Source organism: Nematolebias whitei, chromosome 23, assembly GCF_014905685.2.
Source record: "Nematolebias whitei isolate Nwh7 chromosome 23, NemWhi1, whole genome shotgun sequence".
Classification (NCBI taxonomy): Eukaryota; Metazoa; Chordata; class Actinopteri; order Cyprinodontiformes; family Rivulidae; genus Nematolebias; species Nematolebias whitei.
The window spans coordinates 12,509,138-12,529,628 of NC_056520.1; the positions used below are offsets into that span (position 1 = coordinate 12,509,138).

The 20,491-nt window shown below is 38.7% G+C and overlaps 1 protein-coding gene across 1 annotated transcript in view; it reads left to right on the forward strand.

Moving 5' to 3' along the window:
• The first annotated feature begins 1,134 nt into the window (after positions 1 to 1,134).
• Positions 1,135 to 20,491, forward strand: part of si:ch211-113j14.1 (sterol 26-hydroxylase, mitochondrial) — a 20,922-nt gene continuing 1,565 nt past the window's right edge. Inside the window, exons 1-8 of the mRNA XM_037696768.1 lie at positions 1,135 to 1,146; positions 1,941 to 2,131; positions 4,584 to 4,783; positions 4,864 to 5,061; positions 5,142 to 5,305; positions 13,495 to 13,661; positions 19,959 to 20,040; positions 20,120 to 20,356. Coding sequence (XP_037552696.1) covers positions 1,135 to 1,146; positions 1,941 to 2,131; positions 4,584 to 4,783; positions 4,864 to 5,061; positions 5,142 to 5,305; positions 13,495 to 13,661; positions 19,959 to 20,040; positions 20,120 to 20,356 — 1,251 coding nt within the window. The remainder of the gene's footprint in view (positions 1,147 to 1,940; positions 2,132 to 4,583; positions 4,784 to 4,863; positions 5,062 to 5,141; positions 5,306 to 13,494; positions 13,662 to 19,958; positions 20,041 to 20,119; positions 20,357 to 20,491) is intronic.

Here is a 20,491-nt window from a genome sequence, read left to right on the forward strand (position 1 = left end):
TATGTGTGTGTATATATATATATATATATGTATATATATATGTGTGTGTATATATATATATATGTATATATATATGTGTGTGTATATATATATATATGTATATATATATATGTGTGGTGGCGCAGAGTTTAGAGAAGGTGGGCCTGTGATCAGAAGATCGCCGGTTCAAGCCCCGGTACCAACAACATCAAAAATGTGGGTGGGGTAGGTGAAGCACCCGCACCTGCCCTCATTCGTCCCACTCTGGGCCCTTGAGCAAGGCCCTTAGCCCCCACCATCTGCTCCTCCGGGTGCCATAGATCCTTATCATCTGCTCCACACAGAGGGCTGTGGTAGCTCGGTGGTCTGTGGTTGCGTCAGGAAGGGCATGTAGCGTAAAAAAATAACTGCCAAGTCTTCGTGCGACTTAGTTCGCTGTGGCGACCCCTAAAAAGGGAGCAGCCGAAAGAAGAAGAAGAAAGAAAAAAAAAAAATAAATAAATAAATAAATAAATATATATATACATATATATATATATATATATATATATATTATATATATATTATTATACTATATGTTAAATCAATAATAGACTCTACCGCTGAAAAGGTCCTCAGGACAATCTCTATATGTAAATCTTTGCATGTATTTGTCTTATTAACACCCCTAGTTGTTTGTTCATGTAAGTGCTTTGTTTTTCTGTATATGTCATTCATTTGTTTGTTGTACACTTGCCATTTGCTTAAATAAAGATTAAAAAATAAAAATTAATTCAATTTTTTTTAAGCGTCACTGCACAATCTGTTCTGGGACCGGAAGCACTATCCGTACCGTGCCGTACCGTGGGCCCATAATTTGGGCGCACGAGGATTGCGCCCAGAATAGTCCTATATCTTTTTTTATTTATTTCACACTCTTCTTTAATGAAGAGGAGCTAACTACGCATTTAAGACTTTTAATGAGAGTCTATGGACAAAGATTCTTGCGCCCCCAGGGCGGAAATACATCATCAATCAGCAACAATGTTTTTGAAAGAAACAACTTTACTCATCATTAACTGTAAAATTTTTATCTTACACAACTAAAAAAAATACACATATATTTCAAAATATTTTGATTTTATTATTTAATTTTTTTTATGTCTTCTAGGTAATATGGTGAGTGGTGTGAGTGGTGGGGCAGCACCCTAGCACCCGCTATTGACCAGCCACCACTGGTTCTGGACAAGATTCTTTAGGGGGTTTTGTAGGAAAGACAATAACGTCTACAGATTGCCTTTGTTTTTGCTATTTGAAGTCAATACTGGTTGTTGGAAAATACCTCAGATTGATTTTATGAAAGAAAATAATCATTGAATGTACATCTACATCTGTTTAACTTCTGGACTCAACCCTATTCAAGATGGTTGTCACAGTTAACTGACCTTAGACATCTCTAAACTGTCTATAACTCTGTCAGTTTGACAAATGTTGAGTTAAAATTTGGAGAGGTAGCAGCTGAGAGTTATCCTCAAAATGTATTCTGAGAATGAAATCACACATAATGTGATTTTCAAGATTTGACCAAAACAGCTACAACTCCATCATTTCTCAACAAAAGACAACGCAGACATGAAAGGTGACGGGTGATTTGCATTCCTTCTAAGAATGCTAATCCTTTAGTTATTATAATGAACTCTGAGCTCGCCCATCTTTTCCCCTTCGTAGTGGTTTCACTTCCCATCAAACTCAGGTCCTCCACCAAACACCAAAAACTTCACATGGGCCCAATCATTAGAGAACATTCACTGTGTGGCCAAAAAAAAAAAAAAAAAGCTGCCTCTTAATAATATTACTGGGCAATAAATGTGAGAAAACTTGTTTTGAAATTTACCTAATAATCTGTCTCTTCAGACCTCCATTTAAGGACCCCTAATTTGGAGTACTGTGTAGTTTAATAGTTGCAAACATATTTTCCCCAGTGTTTACAGAAGAGTCTCTACGGACCCATCTGGCGGTCTCGGTTCGGACCCCTTGACCTGGTCAACGTGGCGTCTCCAGATCTCATCACTCAGGTGATCCAGCAGGAGGGCAAGTACCCAGTTCGGGCCGAGCTGCCCCACTGGAAGGAGTACAGGGACCTGAGGGGACAGGCATACGGTCTGCATGTAGAGTAAGTCTGGACTGCTTGGAATAATGTTTTAATGTCCGAACAGAGGTTTAATGTTTAAATCACCGGACTGCAGCATCCATCCACCCATTATCTGCTGCTTGTTCTTGAGTCAGGTCACAGGGGCAGCAGCTTGAGCAGAGAGGCCCAGAAATCTTTCTCCAAAACCAACTCTTTCACTTCTTCTGGGAGGATTCCAAGAGACATAGTCTCTCCAGGATAAAAGACAAATGTTAAAACAAAGAAGAACCTGTCCAAATGACCTAACTCAACCATGTTCGGTTTATCTACCTGAATTATTGAGCATGCATCAGGACATAGTTGCTCCAGCTGTGTCTGCTTCCAGTTAAACAATATTTAATGCCAATATTTAGGCATCCAGGAGGCATCCTTACCACTCAAACGATGATACTCAAACTACCTCAACTGGCTCTTCTCAATGTTGAGGAGCAGCAGCTCTACTTTCAGTCTGTCCTAGATCACTAAAGTTCTTCTTCTATCCCTAAGAAGAATCCCTGCAGCGAAAACTAGTGTTGTAGTACTCAAGACCGGTCTTGGTCTTGAAACCGGTCTCAAGACCACTTTTTGATGGTCTTGGCCTTGTCTCGGACTCGAACACATTTGGTCTCGGTCTCAGGATTTTATTTCAAGACCAGTCCAGACCACAACTGTGGAAATATCCCTAAACTTCCAGAATATTGTCCAGTTTAATTTGTTAACATCTTTGCTTTTACTGGATGCAAAATGTACTGGTTCAAATCCAATAGATAACGTGACTAATTGCTAAATACATGGTTTTGTTACCGCTGTCACGCCCAACCTCTTTCACTCGCACGCATCACTCCCAGTGTTGCCAGATTGAGCAGGTTTCATTCTGATTTTGCTGGGAACTCTGGGAAGATTTTTGCATTTTGCTACATATTGTTAAATTACCTTGGCTTGTACTGCTGTGTGTTCATGTTCCAACAGTAAATATACTGTAACAATATATTGACTGGGTGGATTTTTGTGTGATGTGGCAGTTTTTAACAGATTTTTGGTCTGGAAAGCCTCAACTCTTATCTGGCAACACTGGTCACTCCAAGAAAGTGAGAAGTGATTGTCTGGGCGCAGGAGAAGATGTCTGCCATATCATCAGTTATAAAATTTGCCTATTTAAATCACAAAGAATATACTTGTAACTAATATCCATTTATGTAACTTTGTAGGTGCATATCTACTACTTTATTGAAACCACTGTGCAACTATATGGTTATCCTTGGTGTTGAGTTCAGACTTATGAAGAGTGTTTTGCTACTTCAGTTTTTTAAGACTTGGTATGTGATGAAACTGCTTCCAATTTAACAGTTGTGTAATTTTATTGTTGAATCACATGAAGTTAGGCCACTGAATGTCTGATTTCTTTATGTAGCTATGAACATTTATAAAAGCTGATATATTCATTCAAAAGCAAACTTAAAGTTGCAGTATGTAACTTTTATAATAAGAAAAAATATTGTTATTTTATTTTATTTGAGGTCTTGGTCTTGACTTGGTCTCAGACCCTAAAAGTCTTGGTCTTGCCTCGGTCTCGGTACACTCTGGTCTTGGTTTTGACTTGGTCTCGGACCCTAAAAGTCTTGGTCTTGTCTCGGTACACTCTGGTCATGGTCTTGACTTGGTCTCGGACCCTAAAAGTCTTGGTCTTGCCTCGGTCTCGGTACACTCTAGTTGGTCTTGACTTGGTCTCGGAGCCTAAAAGTCTTGGTCTTTACTTGGTCTCGGGTTAGGTGGTCTTGACTACAACACTAGTGAAAACTAATGTCAACCTCCTGTACTCATGATCTTGTTCTTTCGGTCATTACCTTGAATTTGTGATCATATGTGATGATGGGAACATAGACTGTCTGGTAAACAAGGAGGTGCCCCTTGCAGCTCAGCTCCCTCTTCACCTCAATGGATCAGAGTAGACAATCCAGCGAATGCTGCACCGATCCGTTTGTTCTCCATTCTTCCCTTACCTGTGAACAAAACCAAGAGATACTTCAACTCCTCCCTTTGAGGCAACACTGCACTCCCACCCTGGACAGGGCAGTACACCCTTTTCTGATTGAGGACTATACCTTCACATTTGGATGTGCTGATCTTCATCTCAGCTGCTTCATACTCGTCTGTGAACTGCTCGAGTGAGAGCTAGAAATCATGACACATTACCAGCAGGACCATGTCATCTGTAAATAGCAGAGATGGAATCCAGAGAACACCGGCCCACGTCCACTCTCTGGTTGCACTGAAAATTTTTGTTATTGAATATCTTATCTACTATAAATATTGTTTTTTGTGTGTTTTATTGGAACAAAGTAATAATAATAAAACCATGAAACCTTGAACCTTTCAGAACCCGTTACTCTTGTGTGTTCTGGTGTTTATTTTTCCTTTAAGAACCAAGAAAGACTTTGTGTTTCTGACCTGACAGGACTGGACTGGAGTGGTACCGGATCCGTAGCGTCTTGAACCCTAAGATGCTGAAGCCACGAGAGGTGTCGGCCTATGCCCCGGTCATCCACCAGGTAGTAGGGGATCTGCTGCAGCGTGTGGAGCTCCTGCGCAGTCGCAGTCCAGACCAGGCCACAGTTCCTGATGTGGCAGCTGAGCTGTACAAGTTTGGGTTTGAAGGTGAGAGCTACTGCAAACACAGATGTTGCATTTATTTAAGGAGAAGCGACTGATGATGGAGTTTGTCCTCCACCCTGTAGGGATCTGCTCGGTCCTGTTTGAGACTAGGCTGGGCTGTCTGCAGGAGGACGTTCCTGAAGACACTCTGCGCTTCATCGCTGCAGTTAACAACATGCTGTCGCTGTCCAACATCATGATCGTATTCCCCCGCTGGAGCCGCAGCATCCTGCCCTTATGGAGGAACTTCGTCCAGGCCTGGGACCACCTGTATGACGTGGGTACGTCTCTGAAACATCAGCTTCCTGCAGCTTTGCTCCTGGTGCTGATTCAGTCAGTGAATGAAGCTTCTGTTTGGCAGCTCAGAAACTCATCGAGAAACGAGTGGCTGATCTCGAAGCTCAGGTGAGCAGAGGGGAGCCTGCAGAGGGGTCTTACCTGGCTTACCTGCTGTCGTCTGACAGACTGAGCCGAGCGGAGGTCTACATCAGTGTGACGGAGCTGATGCTGGGGGGCGTTGACACGGTGAGACCGTACACCTGCTCTCAGGATGAGAAATGAAACAAACAAACAAACAAAAAACAGGAGGAGATATAAAACTAGTATTCATTTTTTTATTCTGGTCACAAAAACATTTAAACTATTCTAGGGGAGTGGTGGCGCAGAGGTTAGAGAAGGTGGGCCTGTGATCGGAAGATTTCCAGTTCAAGCCCCGGTACCGACAACATAAAAAAAAAATGTGGGTGGGGTAGGTGAAGCACCCACACCTGCCCCCACCCTCATTCGTTCCACGCTGGGCCCTTGAGCAAGGCCCTTAACCCCCACCATCTGCTCCTCCGGGTGTCCTAGATAGCAGCTCTCTGCTCCACACAGAGGGCTGTGGTAGCTCGGAGGTCTGTGGTTGCGTCAGGAAGGGCATCCAGCGTAAATAACTGCCAAGTCTTCGTGCGACTTAGTTCGCTGTGGCGACCCCCAACGCAGGGAGCAGCCGGAAGAAGAAGAAAAACATTTAAACTATTCTCCAGATTTAAAAAGAAACATTTTCTGTGAAAACAAACTGAGCTGAATGTTCTGAATTACTTTGCCGAAGAAGCTGCAGGAGTGTGTGCGCTAGCTGGTGCGCATGCTCTGGGCCGGCCCAAGGCATAAGCAAGCTAAGCGGCTGCTTAGAGTCCCGGGGCCACTAGGGGGCCCTCTAAGTGGAATTGATTTTTTTTTTTTTGTGATTTCTATACGATTCTATTACACAATTTCATTATTAAGTTGTGATATATAAAAAAAATATATATATATATGTGTGTGTGTGTGTGTGTGTGTGTGATCATGTAGAAATCATTCTCTATACATGCAAAAAGGACAAAAGAAACCTTGATATTTTATTTTATTTTATTTTGTCTGTTTTTGCACAATTTCATTTATGTTCATGCAGCTAAGTTATTTTATCTACTGTTTGTTGTTGATCTTGCGCTACAAATTATTTTGAACATTACTGTTGCAGTTCTTTGGAACCAAAGATAATAAACCAGATGACACTTTTGCTATAAAATACTTTGCATACTGGTGTTTTTTTTTTCTTTTGGTACTTTTAGTATCACACATATACATATAGGATAATGTAAACAGGGCTGTCAAGAGTTGCAATGAATGTATGCTAGGTGGGTGAATGATCTGATTATCTGACTGTTTATTGCAGTAATCCACATGATTAGCAGAAATAGTGGGCCCCAAACAAAATTTCGCTTAGGGCTCCATGGATGCTTGGGCTGGCACTGCGCATGCTGCAGCCGGAACATCCACTCCACAGACTGGGTTTGTTAGGCCAAGGACACCGTCTTCTCTTGTTGTATTCTTAATAATTAATCAAAATAAAAATGTGCAATGACTTTGGACTTTTAGGGGCAGAGATTTGAGTTGCCAGATCCGAGCACACAGTTGCTGGAACGCACCCTGTGAAAATGAGAAAGTTTCTGGAGCTTGTTCCAGCACAATCCAGCTCAAATTAAGCCCTGTTTGGGGTCCACTGTCCAGGAAAATGAGAAGTGTGGTAAAGAGGTCAAGAAGAGAGTCCAGGCAGGATGGAGCGGACAGAGAAAAGTTTCAGGAGTGATTTGTGACAAAAGGGTGTCAGCAAATGTCAAAGGAAACGTTTACAAGAAAGTGGTGAGACCAGCCATTGTACAGTATTTTGTATGTATTGAAGATGATGGCACTGACAAAAAGACAGGAAAAAGAACTGGAAGTGGCTGAAAGTGAGTGAGTGAGATGGAGAACACTTGCTATGGCAACCCCCGAAGAGGGAAAAGTCAAAAGAAAAAGAAGCGTAACTCTAGCTAAAAGTCGCAAAATGTTAGTTAAATGCTAAAACGATCTAAAAACTATCTAAGATTTTTTTTAAATAGCAAAAGCTAGCTAAAAAGCACAAAAGGCAGCAATTAATTTGAGCTGGATCCTGCCGGAACAAGATCCGGGAACTCTCTTTTTTTGACAGGGTGGCGTGCTGGCAACTGTGTACTTGGATCCGGTAACTCGAATCTCCACCCCCTAAAAGACCAAAGTCTTTGTGCATTTTTATATATATTTAAAAAAAAATAAAAAAATAAAAATATATATATATATATATATATATATAAAATTTAATTGCACAACTAATTTGCAACTCAGTTTGACAGTTTAAGTGGGTTATGAATAATTTTTTTATTAATAAAGATACAACAAGAGAAATGATTGATGTGCATTGTTCACATTACATCATATATCAAAACAACGGCGCCTATTTGTCAAAATAACAGCGATTGAAATGTCAAAAAGACGGTCATGAACAGACTGAGGAGTCACCTGGAAGTTTCACATGTGCGTTGAGTTGGACAACAACGCACAGGACTGAATTCAGCGGATAAGAGTCAGGCTCGGAGCCGTGAAGTGGGGGTGGGGGACTTGCCTTCATAGAAACGTAGGCAAGCCCCCACACATTCACACAGAAGAAGAGAGCTGTTGTTGTTGCTCTCTAAAATACTTACTGAATCAAGTGTTCTGTAAACGTAGATGTTTAAACACGCGTTCAATTCAATTCAGTTCGTCTCAGGGCACTGAACAGAAACATTCATATATAAAAATAATCATTTAACATTATTTATCTGAGGAGCAGACTGCTTTGAATTTAACTCCATCACAGAACTCTCATCTTGAGCAAGCATGAAGGCGACAGTGGAAAGGAAAAACTCCCTCATGAGGAAGAAACATTTAGCAGAACCAGGTTCAGAACAAGCGGCCATCTGCTTTGATCGGCTGGTTTGAGAGGACAGGAAGGAGAGACAAACGAACACAGAATGGTAGGTCCAGGTATAGGTCCAGGTGTACCTGAAAGACAAAAAATAACAACAAAAAACACGTTAAGGATAGAAAAAATAATTACAAATACAAAACAGGTTGTGCAGAGTAAGTAAAGACAGCAGCAGAGTAAAAAAGTGTGGTCAGTTTGTCCTCTAGCAGTCTAAGCCAATAGCAGCATAACTAAGGGACAGCTCAGGAAACCCAAGCCGACCCTAACTCCAGTTAAGACTCTGGCAGCAACATTTTGGATCAACTGAAGACTTTTTAAAGAAGTTTTTGGACATCCAGTTCAAAATACACCAAAATGCAGGAAATGGCATCTACTTTATTCAAAAATTTCTTGGTAAGACCCACAGACCCCCCCCCCCCCCCCCAAGGCCAGTCTGCACCCGTACTTTGACTGGGTGGGTGGGGGGTATGGGAAGTATGCTGACGCAGACCGATGTTTTGATGTTTCTCACCTGACCTGGCTCAGCCATTATTGAGTTTTCTGCTGAGTAAATGAGCTGCTTGAAAATTGAAAGTATTGTACTTTTAGCCCCAGAAGAGTGGCTTTGTCCTACTGTTACTGAAAGTACGTACATAGGGTTGTATGGGGCAAAAAATAGTTAGTGATCAAAGTGCAGTATGATGACATCAAGACAACGTTATGATGCTCACTAAAAAGGGTGAAGCGATTTTTAAGTAAACTCTCAGATAATAATTAGCCTACAGGCTAGTTACAGAAGTTGTAAGTCTTCGGCTGCTAGGCTGTCTTCATGCCCAGGCCTCCCTTGCAAAAAAAAAAATCTTTGATCTCAGTGGGATGTGCCTGGTTAGGTAAAAGTTAATAAATAAAATCAGTAGTCTAAATCTCAATAAATGTTTCTTTTTTTTAAATAATTTATTAACCTTTATTTAACCAGGCAAATCCCATTGAGATGACAAAATGTTTTTGCAAGGGAGGCCTGGGCCTGAAGGCAGCCTAACGTATGTTTTTGGTCTGCAAATAATACATATTTATATATATATATATATATATATATGTATATATATATGTATATATATATATATATATATATATACAGACCTCTGTAGGAATACTAACGTGCATGCATAAACCCTGGCGTCCTTAGCCCTTTCGTAGCTACTTCCAGTAACCATTGTAGAATATATTGGAAGAATACCAACTGTCGATAATAGTGAACGCAAAGATGAAACAATAGATGATTTTTTTTTAATTGGATAAGAAGACTATTGTCAATGACAGTAACAGATATGTACAAACAATAAATTAAAGTTGATTAGATGTCAAAAACTGGGAATAGGCCATAATGTGAAGTATGTGTCTATACCACTGTGCATTGTGAAATATTATCTTTGAGCTAGCAACTGTAAAATGCTCAAATGTTCGCAGGTATGTAAAGGGGGAAAGTCTGAGATTGTCATCATTGTATGTTCTCATACAATGACATTAGCTCTCTACATTTGATCTATCGCACATGGGATACACCCAGGTGGAGCTGTGGGCAGCTATGCAAGCGCCCAGGGAGAAAGTGGGGATCAGGTGTCTTGCTCAGAGACACCACGACATGTGGGAATGGCTGGGAGTCAAATTTCTGGTCCCCAGTTGGCTGCCCTACCCCATCTTGGCCCATTAGCATTAGCACTAGTAGTCTCAGCATTAGCATATACAGAATTAGCATTATTAGCATTAATATAATTTAAAGTAGAACTATTAGCATTAGCGGTGGCGCAACTGGTAGAGCTGCTGCCTCTCAGCGAGAAGGTTGCCGGTTCAAATCCCGGTCCGGGGGCCTTTCTGGGTGGAGTTTGCATGTTCTCTCCGTGCATGCGTGGGTTTTCTCCGGGTACTCCGGTTTCCTCCCACAGACCAAAAACACGCATGTTAGGCTGATTGGTAACTCTAAATTGTCCCTAGGTGTGAGTGAGAGAGTGAATGGTTGTTTGTCTCTATGTGTCCCTGTGATGGACTGGAGACCTGTCCAGGGTGTACGCCGCCCCTCACACAGTGATTGCTGGACAAGGGCACCGGCGACCCCCGTGACCCGAAATGGAAGAAGCAGGTAAAAGATAATGGATGCATGGATTATTAGCATTAGCAGTATTAGCAGTGGTGGAGAAAGTACTCAAACACTGTACTTAAGTAAAAGTACAAATAAACAGAAAAAAATGTACTCTAGTAAAAGTAGAAGTACCACATTAACATTTTTACTTAAGTAAAAGTAAATAAGTACTTGCTTTTAAAATACTTAAAGTATTAAAAGTAAAAGTACTTGCTGAATGTATTACCTAATGTAATGGTATACATATCTTTAAGTCTGCGTACCATATGTATATTTTCTGTAATACATAAATAATGTTGTTCCATTTTAATGAACGATGCTGCAGATAATACATGTTTTTATTGTGTTTATTCTGTGACACACTTCACACTTGGACTTGTGATTCTGTGCATCAGAATTTCAGGGATGACCTGCAGAGTTAAATGTCATTAAGCAAAATAAGAAAGAGGAATGATTTTACCTTTGAAAGTTTTTATTTAACACAAATCAAAACCAATGTGTCATTTTCACTGCAGTAAAGTTAAAGTAAGTAAAAGTTGTCTGCCTGAACAAAAGGAGCATTAGACACAAGTAACAAAGGAACAGCTCTGATCATTTCCACTGATCATTTCAACTCCAGTTTGTCATCAACTCCAGTTAAAATACAGCCTATTCAACCTTGTAATGGGTCAATAATGAACAATATTTTAACTTCCTGACACTATTTTCAAAACTTGGACCTGAGTGTCGAGACATTTGGAGACATCGCTTGTCTCCTGTCCGAACATCATGAACTGACACATTTTAATATTGCAGCAAGAATTTCTTGTTCAAGTTCAGAAGAAGTTGGTTTTCAAAGATTTTTGAATCCAGTCTGGCTCTTTTGGGAGAGAGAAGGTGTCCTGCTGTACTGAGCCTTTCAATAATCTTTCAATAAGGCCATTGGTGGAGCATACCTTCTGGCTGACTCTCTTGCGGTGGAATACACTTTGGGTGTGCTAGTGGTGCTGCAGGTGCACCTAGCTCAGTGACATATATACTAGAATATAAGTCATTGGCCCAGCTCTTCTTGAAGGCAGGCCTAATGTTACCTGTCCACTTTGAAGTGATTCAATGGACCAGCTCCCCTCTCACCACTGGTTACTTTCAAAGTAACAAACAAATCAAAAAGCTGCAACATGAATGTAACTTGTAATGCAACGCATTATAGAAATGTAGTGTAGTAGAAAGTACAGATACTTGATGTAAAATGTAGTGAAGTAAAAGTATAAAGTACCCACATTTAACTCTACTTAAGTAAAGTACAGATACACAAAAAATGTACTTAAGTACAGTAACGAAGTATTTGTACTTAGTTACATCCCACCACTGAGTATTAGCATTAGCAATAGTAGTATTAATCGAATTATGCTGATGCAGAACAATGTATCTGAAAGAAACAAAGGGATTTCTATGGAGACAATATTTGTAATCTATCCTAAATGTTTTTGAAAAGTATACAAGTACCAAAAACCACTGTAAGTCACAGGTCCTATTTACTGAACGAGCCGAAAGTTTTGATTTCAAAATAGCTATAATAGCACAAATAATGCTACATACGTTTATGTCAAAACACTATAAAAAATAAAACCAGGATATCAATTGTGTGAGTGCTATGTCTCCCCCCCCAAAAAAACAAAAAGGTTTAAACCAGAAATTTAAAATGTGTGCAACCAGTTCAGTTCAAGAAGCATCATATAATATTCATGCAGAAAAACTGTAGCATGACCAGAAGTGTGGACCATGACCCATACTTTGTTTAACTTCATGTTCACATTTAGATCTTTGAAGCAAAAAACGTTCATGTTTGTGTAAAAATTACTTGTTTTTTTACACCATTAATATTTATTTGAGTGAGTAACCTCCCCGTTTGACACCATTGCTCCCATTCAGATGCTTTCATACCAGCTCAGGGGGAACAGATCCTGCACAGGCCAAGGTGGACTGATGAATGATTAGCACATGGAGCAGTAAGAGTCTGAACCCTTCCAGAGCCTGTTTGGCTACATTCCCTGGAGAAGTTTAGGCTTGTTGCCGTCAAATGAAAGATGGAGGATTGTGCAACCTATAATATCTGCTTCTTTATTCAGCAGCCAGTTGATAAGAGTTAAAATCTGATAAGGTTTTAAAAACAGGATAAGATGAACCTTGAAACAATTGTATAAATGCTGAGTCCCTCTATTTTTTTATTATTTGTCCGTATGTTATATTCTGCTTCTGCATACTTTGCGCTATTTTAGCCATTCGTCAAATCGTTCTGCTCATTCAGGCAATGGGTGCTATGATTTTTAGTTTAGTAACTCATACATTTCCAAAAAAAATCAACTTTATAGTACATTAGCCTTTAGCTACACTGTAAAAAAATTTTTTTTGTATAATTTACGGTAAAACAACGGCAGCTGTGGTTGCCAGAATTTCACCGTTAAAAAAAACAGTACAACACATGAGGAACTACAATTTATCAGTGTTTGTTTATGGTAAATTATAAAGGAAATAACAAATTGAGCCGATTGTAAAACCAAAAGTACATACTATGGTTGATACACTGTAAAAAATATATTTTTCATTTACACATTCTCTGTGAAAAACAGAACTGATCCAATTCCTTGTCCAGTAGACTCACAAATAAGTGTTACGATCTTAAAGAAACTGTATATTTTTGTCATTGGGGACTGCCTAGTATAAGGCAGCACTTCTTATTATCCACCTGACAAGGGTTTCTTAACTTTATATTTTACTCTTCCGTCAACTTTAATGCTGCCCAAACCGCAACGTGTACCCCTATAAATGTTATATCAAAACAACCGGCTTGGCACCGTGATGTGTGCTATTGCTTTTATTGGTGTTTTGAATTATCATGGTGACGTAATTTGCAAACAAATGTGCCATTTTTATTCGTTATTTTTCATAGACTCTGGTTGTGAATCAAATATCCAAGATGGCCACCTGAACTAAAAAGGAAAAGTATTGTAAATCAGCCATTTTTAGAGATATTGAGCTGAAATTTGGTGTGGTAGTAGCTGAAAGCAATGCCCAGTATATAATGAATTTAAAAAAAAAAATTCAAGATGGCCACCAAAGCGACATTTAAATGGCTTCAACTCGGCTATTTTTACACATCGAGCTGAAATTTGGCGTGATTGTCGAAAAATCAAAAATCCAAGATGGCCACCATAGCTTAAAACAAAAAATGACTATAAATCACTGATATTTTGCCATATTTCGCTGAAATTTGGTATGGTGGTAGCTGAAAAGCTCTTGTTATATTCTGCCTTTTTGTTTCTTCTGACTTGGTCCCAGACATCTAACACCTTGTCCTGGGCGTTGTACCACTTGGCGAGAGACCCCAAGGCTCAGGACCACCTGTACAACGAGGTGAATTCTGTGTGTCCCAAGAAACGGCAACCGACCACAGAAGACCTGAGCAGGATGGCCTACCTGAAGGCTGTCATAAAGGAAACGTTACGGTGAGCATCTCCATGGACATGTTAATTTTTTTATAATTGGGCCTAAACAACATCTAAAGCATCAATGAACATCCAGGATGAAATCAGGCTAGGTTTAGTCTAAAGTGTAGATTTCACCTCTACTTATGAAGCATTCACACTATTGTGATCCAGTTTTTCTTCTGTACGTTTTTCAGCATCTTTCTCATTCCACAATTTTTGTGCTATTTCAATAAGTCATAAATCAAAACGTTCAGGTCTTTCCGGACAATCCTACTGTGACTTTTGGTATTGGTGCAACTTTAGCTTTTTGAGATATTTAGCCTTTTTTGTCACTTTTATCCTCATAGAAAATTAATTGAGCTCATTTTACATCCTTCAAATCTTTAGATCTGTTTAGAATATTTTACTGCTCCTTTCACTTTTTGACCTGCATCAGCATCTTTCAGCTTCCTTGTGCAAATTTTTAAAAAATTCAGCTAATTTCAGCTAATTTCAGCTGTTTTCAGCGGTTTTTGTGCTCCTTTCAGATTCTTTCTGCTAACTAAAACATTTTTGTGCTTCTTCTTACTCCTTTCTGCCAATTTCAGCTTGTTATGCTCCTTTCAGCTTATTTCTGAAAATTTCAGCATTTTCTGTTATTTCAGCTACAATTTAGCTGTTTTTTGATCATTTTAGTTTTTTCAGCTAATTCCACATTTTTTGCACTCATTTCAACTTTTTTCAGCTTAATTTAGTAAAAATGTGCTCTCTCCACTTCCTTCTGATAATTTAAGCTTCTTGCTGTCTTTTTAGCTACTTTTCAGCTGTTTTTTTTTTTGTTTTGTTGCTCATTTCAGCCGTTTTCAGATAATTTCCACTTTTTGTGCTCATTTCTGTTTCTTTCAGTCTAACTGGGAAAAGTGTGCTCTCTCTACTTACTTTTGCTCATTTAAGCTTGTTCTACATTTTCAGCTAACTTTTTTTTAGCATTTTTTTAGCTAATTTCAGCTGTTTTCAGATAGATTCAAGTGTTTCGTAGTAATTCCTGCTACTTTCAGCCTAATAAACTTCTTTCTGCTAATTTCAGCTTGTTATGCTCCTTTCACTTTATTTTAGCTAGTTTCAGCTTTTTCTGCTATTTTAACTATTATTTAACAGTTTTGTGCTAAGTTAATTTTTTTCAGCTAATTCCACATTATTTTAGCTCGTTTCAGCTCTTTCCACTTCCTTCTGGTAGATTAAGCTTCTTTCTGCCTTTTAAACTAGTATTCAGCTATTATTTTTGTTTGCTAATTTTAGCTTTTTTAGCTAATTTCCTAACTTTTTTGATAATTTCAGCTTTTTTTCAGATAATTTCCTTTTTTTGTGTGTGTGTGTGTGCTCATTTCTGCTTCTTTCAGCCTAACTGGGGAAAAAAGGTGTGCTCTCTCTACTTACTTTTGCTCATTTAAGCTTGTTCTACATTTTCAGCTAACTTTTAGCTTTTTTTTTTTTTTTTGCAAATTTCAGCTGTTTTCAGATAAATCCAAGTGTTTCATGATACTTTCTGCTATTTTCAGTCTAATTAACTTCTTTCAGCTAATTTCAGCTCCTTTAAATTTATGCCTGCTAGTTTCAGCTTTTTCTGCTATTTCAGACACTGTTTAGCTGTTTTGTGCCAAGTTTAGCTTTTTAAGTTAATTCCACATTTTTTAGCTTGTTTCAGCTCTTTTAACTTCCTTCTGGTAGTGTAAGCTTCTTTCTGCCTTTTAAGCTACTATTCAGCCTTTTTTATGCTAATTTTAGCTTTATTTAATAGCAAATTTCCTAACTTTTTTGCTAATTTCTACTTATTTAAACATAATTCAGAAAATATTTGTCCTTTCTGCTTTCTTCTGCTAACTTAGGCTTGTTCTTCCATTTCAGCTATATTTCAGCATGTTTTTAGCTAATTTCAGTTGTTTTTTAGCACATTCTTTAGCAATAAGCATCCACACTGCATTTTCGCAGGAAATGCAATTTCTCCAGTTTATGTTAGTTTCACACATGAAAGCATCAAGTCGACACCACGGACTTCTGCTGTGTAGTGAACTAGGCCTCCGACCACAACCTGTCTCTGAAGACCTTCAGGGGACAGGAACTGTTATTTCATTGATTTGAATCCAGAAATACAAATTAGCTCATCAAGAGACTGTTTAATTGTATCCTGAACTAATCAATTGAAAGAACACTCTTCTTTTTGATAATCAAAGTGTGTTTAGTTCAAACCATTTCTAAATGTTGAAGTGAACCACTCATTTTAAATCAACTGTGAAACAGTATTAATGATTTTTTTAAACCTAATTTAAATTAGAAATCAAGTTAAATGTCTATTTACAAAGTAATTATGCATTTTGATCTTCTGTCTGAATGAGGAGAAGTGATGTCGGTCGAAAGTCAGAGACAGACAGAGACAAGTTTTTAGAACGAAGTGTCTTGTTTTAAACCTAGCAGACGGTAAAAAAGAAGCAACTGGCACCTGCTTCCTCTCACTTCTTCAAAACATTTCTCTGTCTGTACTAATCGTTCGTAAACATTCCTGCTGTCTTTTTGACTTTTAATAACCCTCTGACATCATTGAAACACCCCCCCCCCCCCCTTGTTGGTTGTTTCAACCAATCAGGAAGTACTAAGTGACCGGAAGTGAGTACTCTTTTAAAAGTCAACACTTCCTGGAACTAGTCAGTCTTCCTAGAGTCTTTCATGGAGTCTTCTGAGTCTTCAGTCTTCTTCATTCTTTGACTGAAGTCGTTCTGAGAGTTCCTAAGGAACTTTCAGATTTAATCAATAGCTGATGGATTTGACCGTGAGACGAGGGTCCGTCCATCCCAGCTGGAGTCCACAGCGCCTCGCTGTGAACTCACCCGGGCGTAACGCCCTACAACTTCGAAGGGAGCTTGCTCTGTTTAACGGAGTAAACCACACGACTTCTGACGATGACCAGCCGCTTTAACCGGAGACGCTGGAAAGGTAGCGTTGAAATGGACCCTGTACCGGAGCTGATTCATCCTCTACAAAGGTAACGAGTCGTCGCGCACCGTGTACCCGGGGTTTAAGCTGGTGTTGGAAGAAGCGTGCTAATTCTGGTCAACAACATACATCTTCCTCCATCCATCTACTTTTAAACTTCTCCATTCCTTCCTTTAAACTTTTCTATTTTGCCAGTAATCTAGACGCCTTCAGAAATGTTCTGTTGTCTTGTTAGTAAAGCGTGCCAAGTTTTTATTAATCAGAAACAGATCAGCAAATCGATGTGTACATGTTTTCATGTTAAATTTTGATTCTGTTAAATCAATGACCGCATTTATTCTGATGGGTCAAAGAAAAATGGCGTCTCATGTCACTGATTAAACACTCCTCACAGTCATCTCGGTCACATGGCAGAAATTTAACTCGAAAAAGAAAGAATCCGTTGCATTTAAATAATTAATATTCTTTGTGCTTGAACTAGTTTTAAGAATAATTAATTAGTAGTGAAGCTACAGAAAAGCTGTCCCTGCCTCACTACAGCTGTGATGAAAACCGTGTTGGAACAAGTCTTTTGTTCCACTCAACCTGATTTTCTTGGTTTAATTGACTGTCAGAGCTTTAGAATTAACTGTAATGTCAAAGACTCTTATCCTCATTGAAAACAGGTAATAAACACCAGCTGGTTTTGAATCCAGCAGTTTGGAAGCACCAAACTCAAAATATAATGATGCCGACATTTCCCCCAATGTCTGATATGTCTTTCCATATTTTTGAATCAAATCTTCAAATCAGTCAAATCTTCTAGTTTTGTATGCCTGTGAGGTGAAAGAGTATGTAAATCTTTAATAAAATAGCTGTTAAACCACCTTGCTGCTTGTCTGCAGCTCAGCTAAAGATCCCATGAACAAATCCGAAGCTCGGTGGAAGAACGCTGGTGGTCAGATTAGACCAAAAATTATTATTTGAACGAAAGTTTAGAGCGACTAATAAGAAAAGCAATGTCTTCCAGTGTAAAGCACGTTGGCAGTAGTATCATGGTTTGGTCCTGAACGGTGTTATTCACAAATGGTTCAAGAAAGGGTTAAAGATGGTCATATGTCTGAAGTCAAACATCTATCTTTAATCCCACAAAATGTGTTTAAAGAAACCAAAGTCAGCAGCTTGTTATTCTGTTAGCGTGTCAGAGAAACGAGCTGAGCTTACTCAAAACTGATGAACAGAACTGATCGACTCGGACCTGAAATGCTTATCTGCACCGGTTGCAACTGAAAGGAGTCGAAGTAGACAAGCAAAACAAATTGTTTCCTATGATAAAATTTTTAAGTTTTTCATCTTTAATCTAAAACTATCAGAATAAACAAATTACAGTTTTAGCTTCTCTTTGTGTCTTCACCGATGTGGATGTTTTTCATCTTATTTAACTAATGTGAAAATTTTGCACTCCTTCAACTTCACAGTAACCACGCACACTTTGAAAAACAGGTTTGTAGTTGTCTAACCGCTGAAACGAGCAGCTTGTGTATTTTGATGCAAGCATCAATCAAGCAGAAACAGAAAGTACTATGTGTGTTTCATTTGGAGTAAAAGTGATAGGAGCAAAGGGTCAAATCTGCTCCTCCTAAAACAAATATGCACAACTCGCTTCTGGTACAAACCAAGTTCATATCATAACATATAATATACAGTATATAACAAGATATGACATCATGTTCAGCAGCTGTGAGCAATAGTCTTTATTTAGCATCAGAACTCAGGTGTCCTCCACACATAGCATTAACAAAAGTGGCAGGAAGACATTTTTTTAACTAGACAAATTGCATTTCCAGAGAAAATCTAGTGTAAACGAATATTGCTGAAGAACTTGCTGAAAAACAGCTGAAATTAGCTAAAAACATGCTGAAATGGAAGAAGAAGCCTAAGTTATCAGAAGAAAGCAAAACGAACAAATATTTACTGAATTTTGTTTAAGTAAGCAGAAATGAGCAAAAACTTAGGAAATTAGCTAAAAAAAGCTTAAATTAGCAACAAAAAAATTGCTGAATAGTAGCTGAAAAGGCAGAAAGACGCTTAAACTACCAGAAGGAAGTGGAAAGAGCTGAAATGAGGTAAAAAAAAATGTGGAAATAGCTGAAAAAGCTAAACTTAGCACAAAACAGCTAAATAGTAGCTAAAATAGTAGAACAAAGCTGAAACTGGCAGAAATAAATTGAAAGGAGCATCACAAGCTGAAATTAGTCGAAAGAAGCTAAGTAGACTGAAAGTAGCAGAAAGTATCATGAAATACTTGGATTTATCTGAAAACAGCTGAAATTTGCAAAAAAAACAACAACTAAAAGTTAGCTGAAAATGTAGAACAAGCTTAAATGAGCAAAAGTAAGTAGAGCAAGCACACCTTTTTCCCAGTTAGGCTGAAAGAAGCCAAAATGAGCACACACACACACACACACAAAGGAAATTTTCTGAAAAAAAGCTGAAATTAGCAAAAAAAGTTAGGAAATTAGCTAAAAAAGCTAAAATTAGCAAACAAAAATAATAGCTGAATAGTAGTTTAAAAGGCAGAAAGAAGCTTAAACTACCAGAAGGAAGTGGAAAGAGCTGAAATGAGGTAAAAAAAAAATGTGGAAATAGCTGAAAGAGCTAAACTTAGCACAAAACAGCTAAATGGTAGCTAAAATAGCAGAACAAAGCTGAAACTGGCAGAAATAAATTGAAAGGAGCACCACAAGCTGAAATTAGTCGAAAGAAGTTAATTAGGCTGCAAGTAGCTGAAATTACCACAGAACACTTGAATTTATCTTAAAACAGCTGAAATTAGCTAAAATATGCTCAAAAGCTAGATGAAAAGGTAGAACAAGCTTAAATTAGCCGAAGAAAGAAATAACATGTTTGCCCAATTAGGCTGAAAGAAGCAGAAATGAGCACAAAAAACAATAGCAAATTACCTGAAAAACCCTAAAACTAGCATAAAACCATCTTAAAAAGTGGCTAAAAAAGCAGAAAGAAGCTTAAAGTACCAGAAGGTAGTGGAGAGAGCACATTTTATCTGAATTAGGCTGAAAAAAGTTTAAATCAGTGCAAAACATGTTGAATTCGCTGAAAAAGCTTAAATTAGCATAAAAACTGCTACATAGTAGCTGAAATAGTAGAAAAAGCTGAAACTAGCAGAAAGAAGTTAGAAGAAGAGCAAAAATGTTGTAGTTAGCAGAACGAATCAGAAACGAGCACAAAAAACAGCTGAAAAGCAACTTGTGTTTTGTGGTTTTTGTCTCTTGAAAGCAGCAGAACAACTGTTTCATCTCGTGTGACAACGTGCACACCAAGTGTCACATTTATCTGTTTCTTCTCCAGCCTGTATCCGGTAGTGTTCGGAAACGGACGCTTCGTTTCAGAGAATGAGGTGATCGTAAACAACTACTGGTTCCCCAAAAAGGTAGACCAGAAGAACCGACGCTGCTAAAGGTTTTACTTTGGGTTCTCAGTAAATTCACTTTACGGTTCTTTGTTCCCAGACTCAGTTCCACCTGTGTCACTACGCCGCCTGTCACGATGAGGCAGAGTTCACTAACCCGGAGGACTTTGTCCCGGAGCGATGGCTGAACGTGGAGTCTCCCAGCAGCCACAGCGGCAGAGCCACACCTGGTTTCTATCAGCACCACCCGTACAGCTTCATCCCGTTTGGCGTTGGGGTGCGGGCCTGTGTGGGGAAGAGGCTGGCTGAGATGGAGATGTACTTTGCTCTGTCCAGGGTGAGTGAACACTGAGCAAATGGAAAACTCATCAGTTCTAAAGTTACAGCATTTAAAAATTTTTATAATATAAAAAATAATGTAAAGTGTATATATATATATATATATATATATATATATATATATATATATATA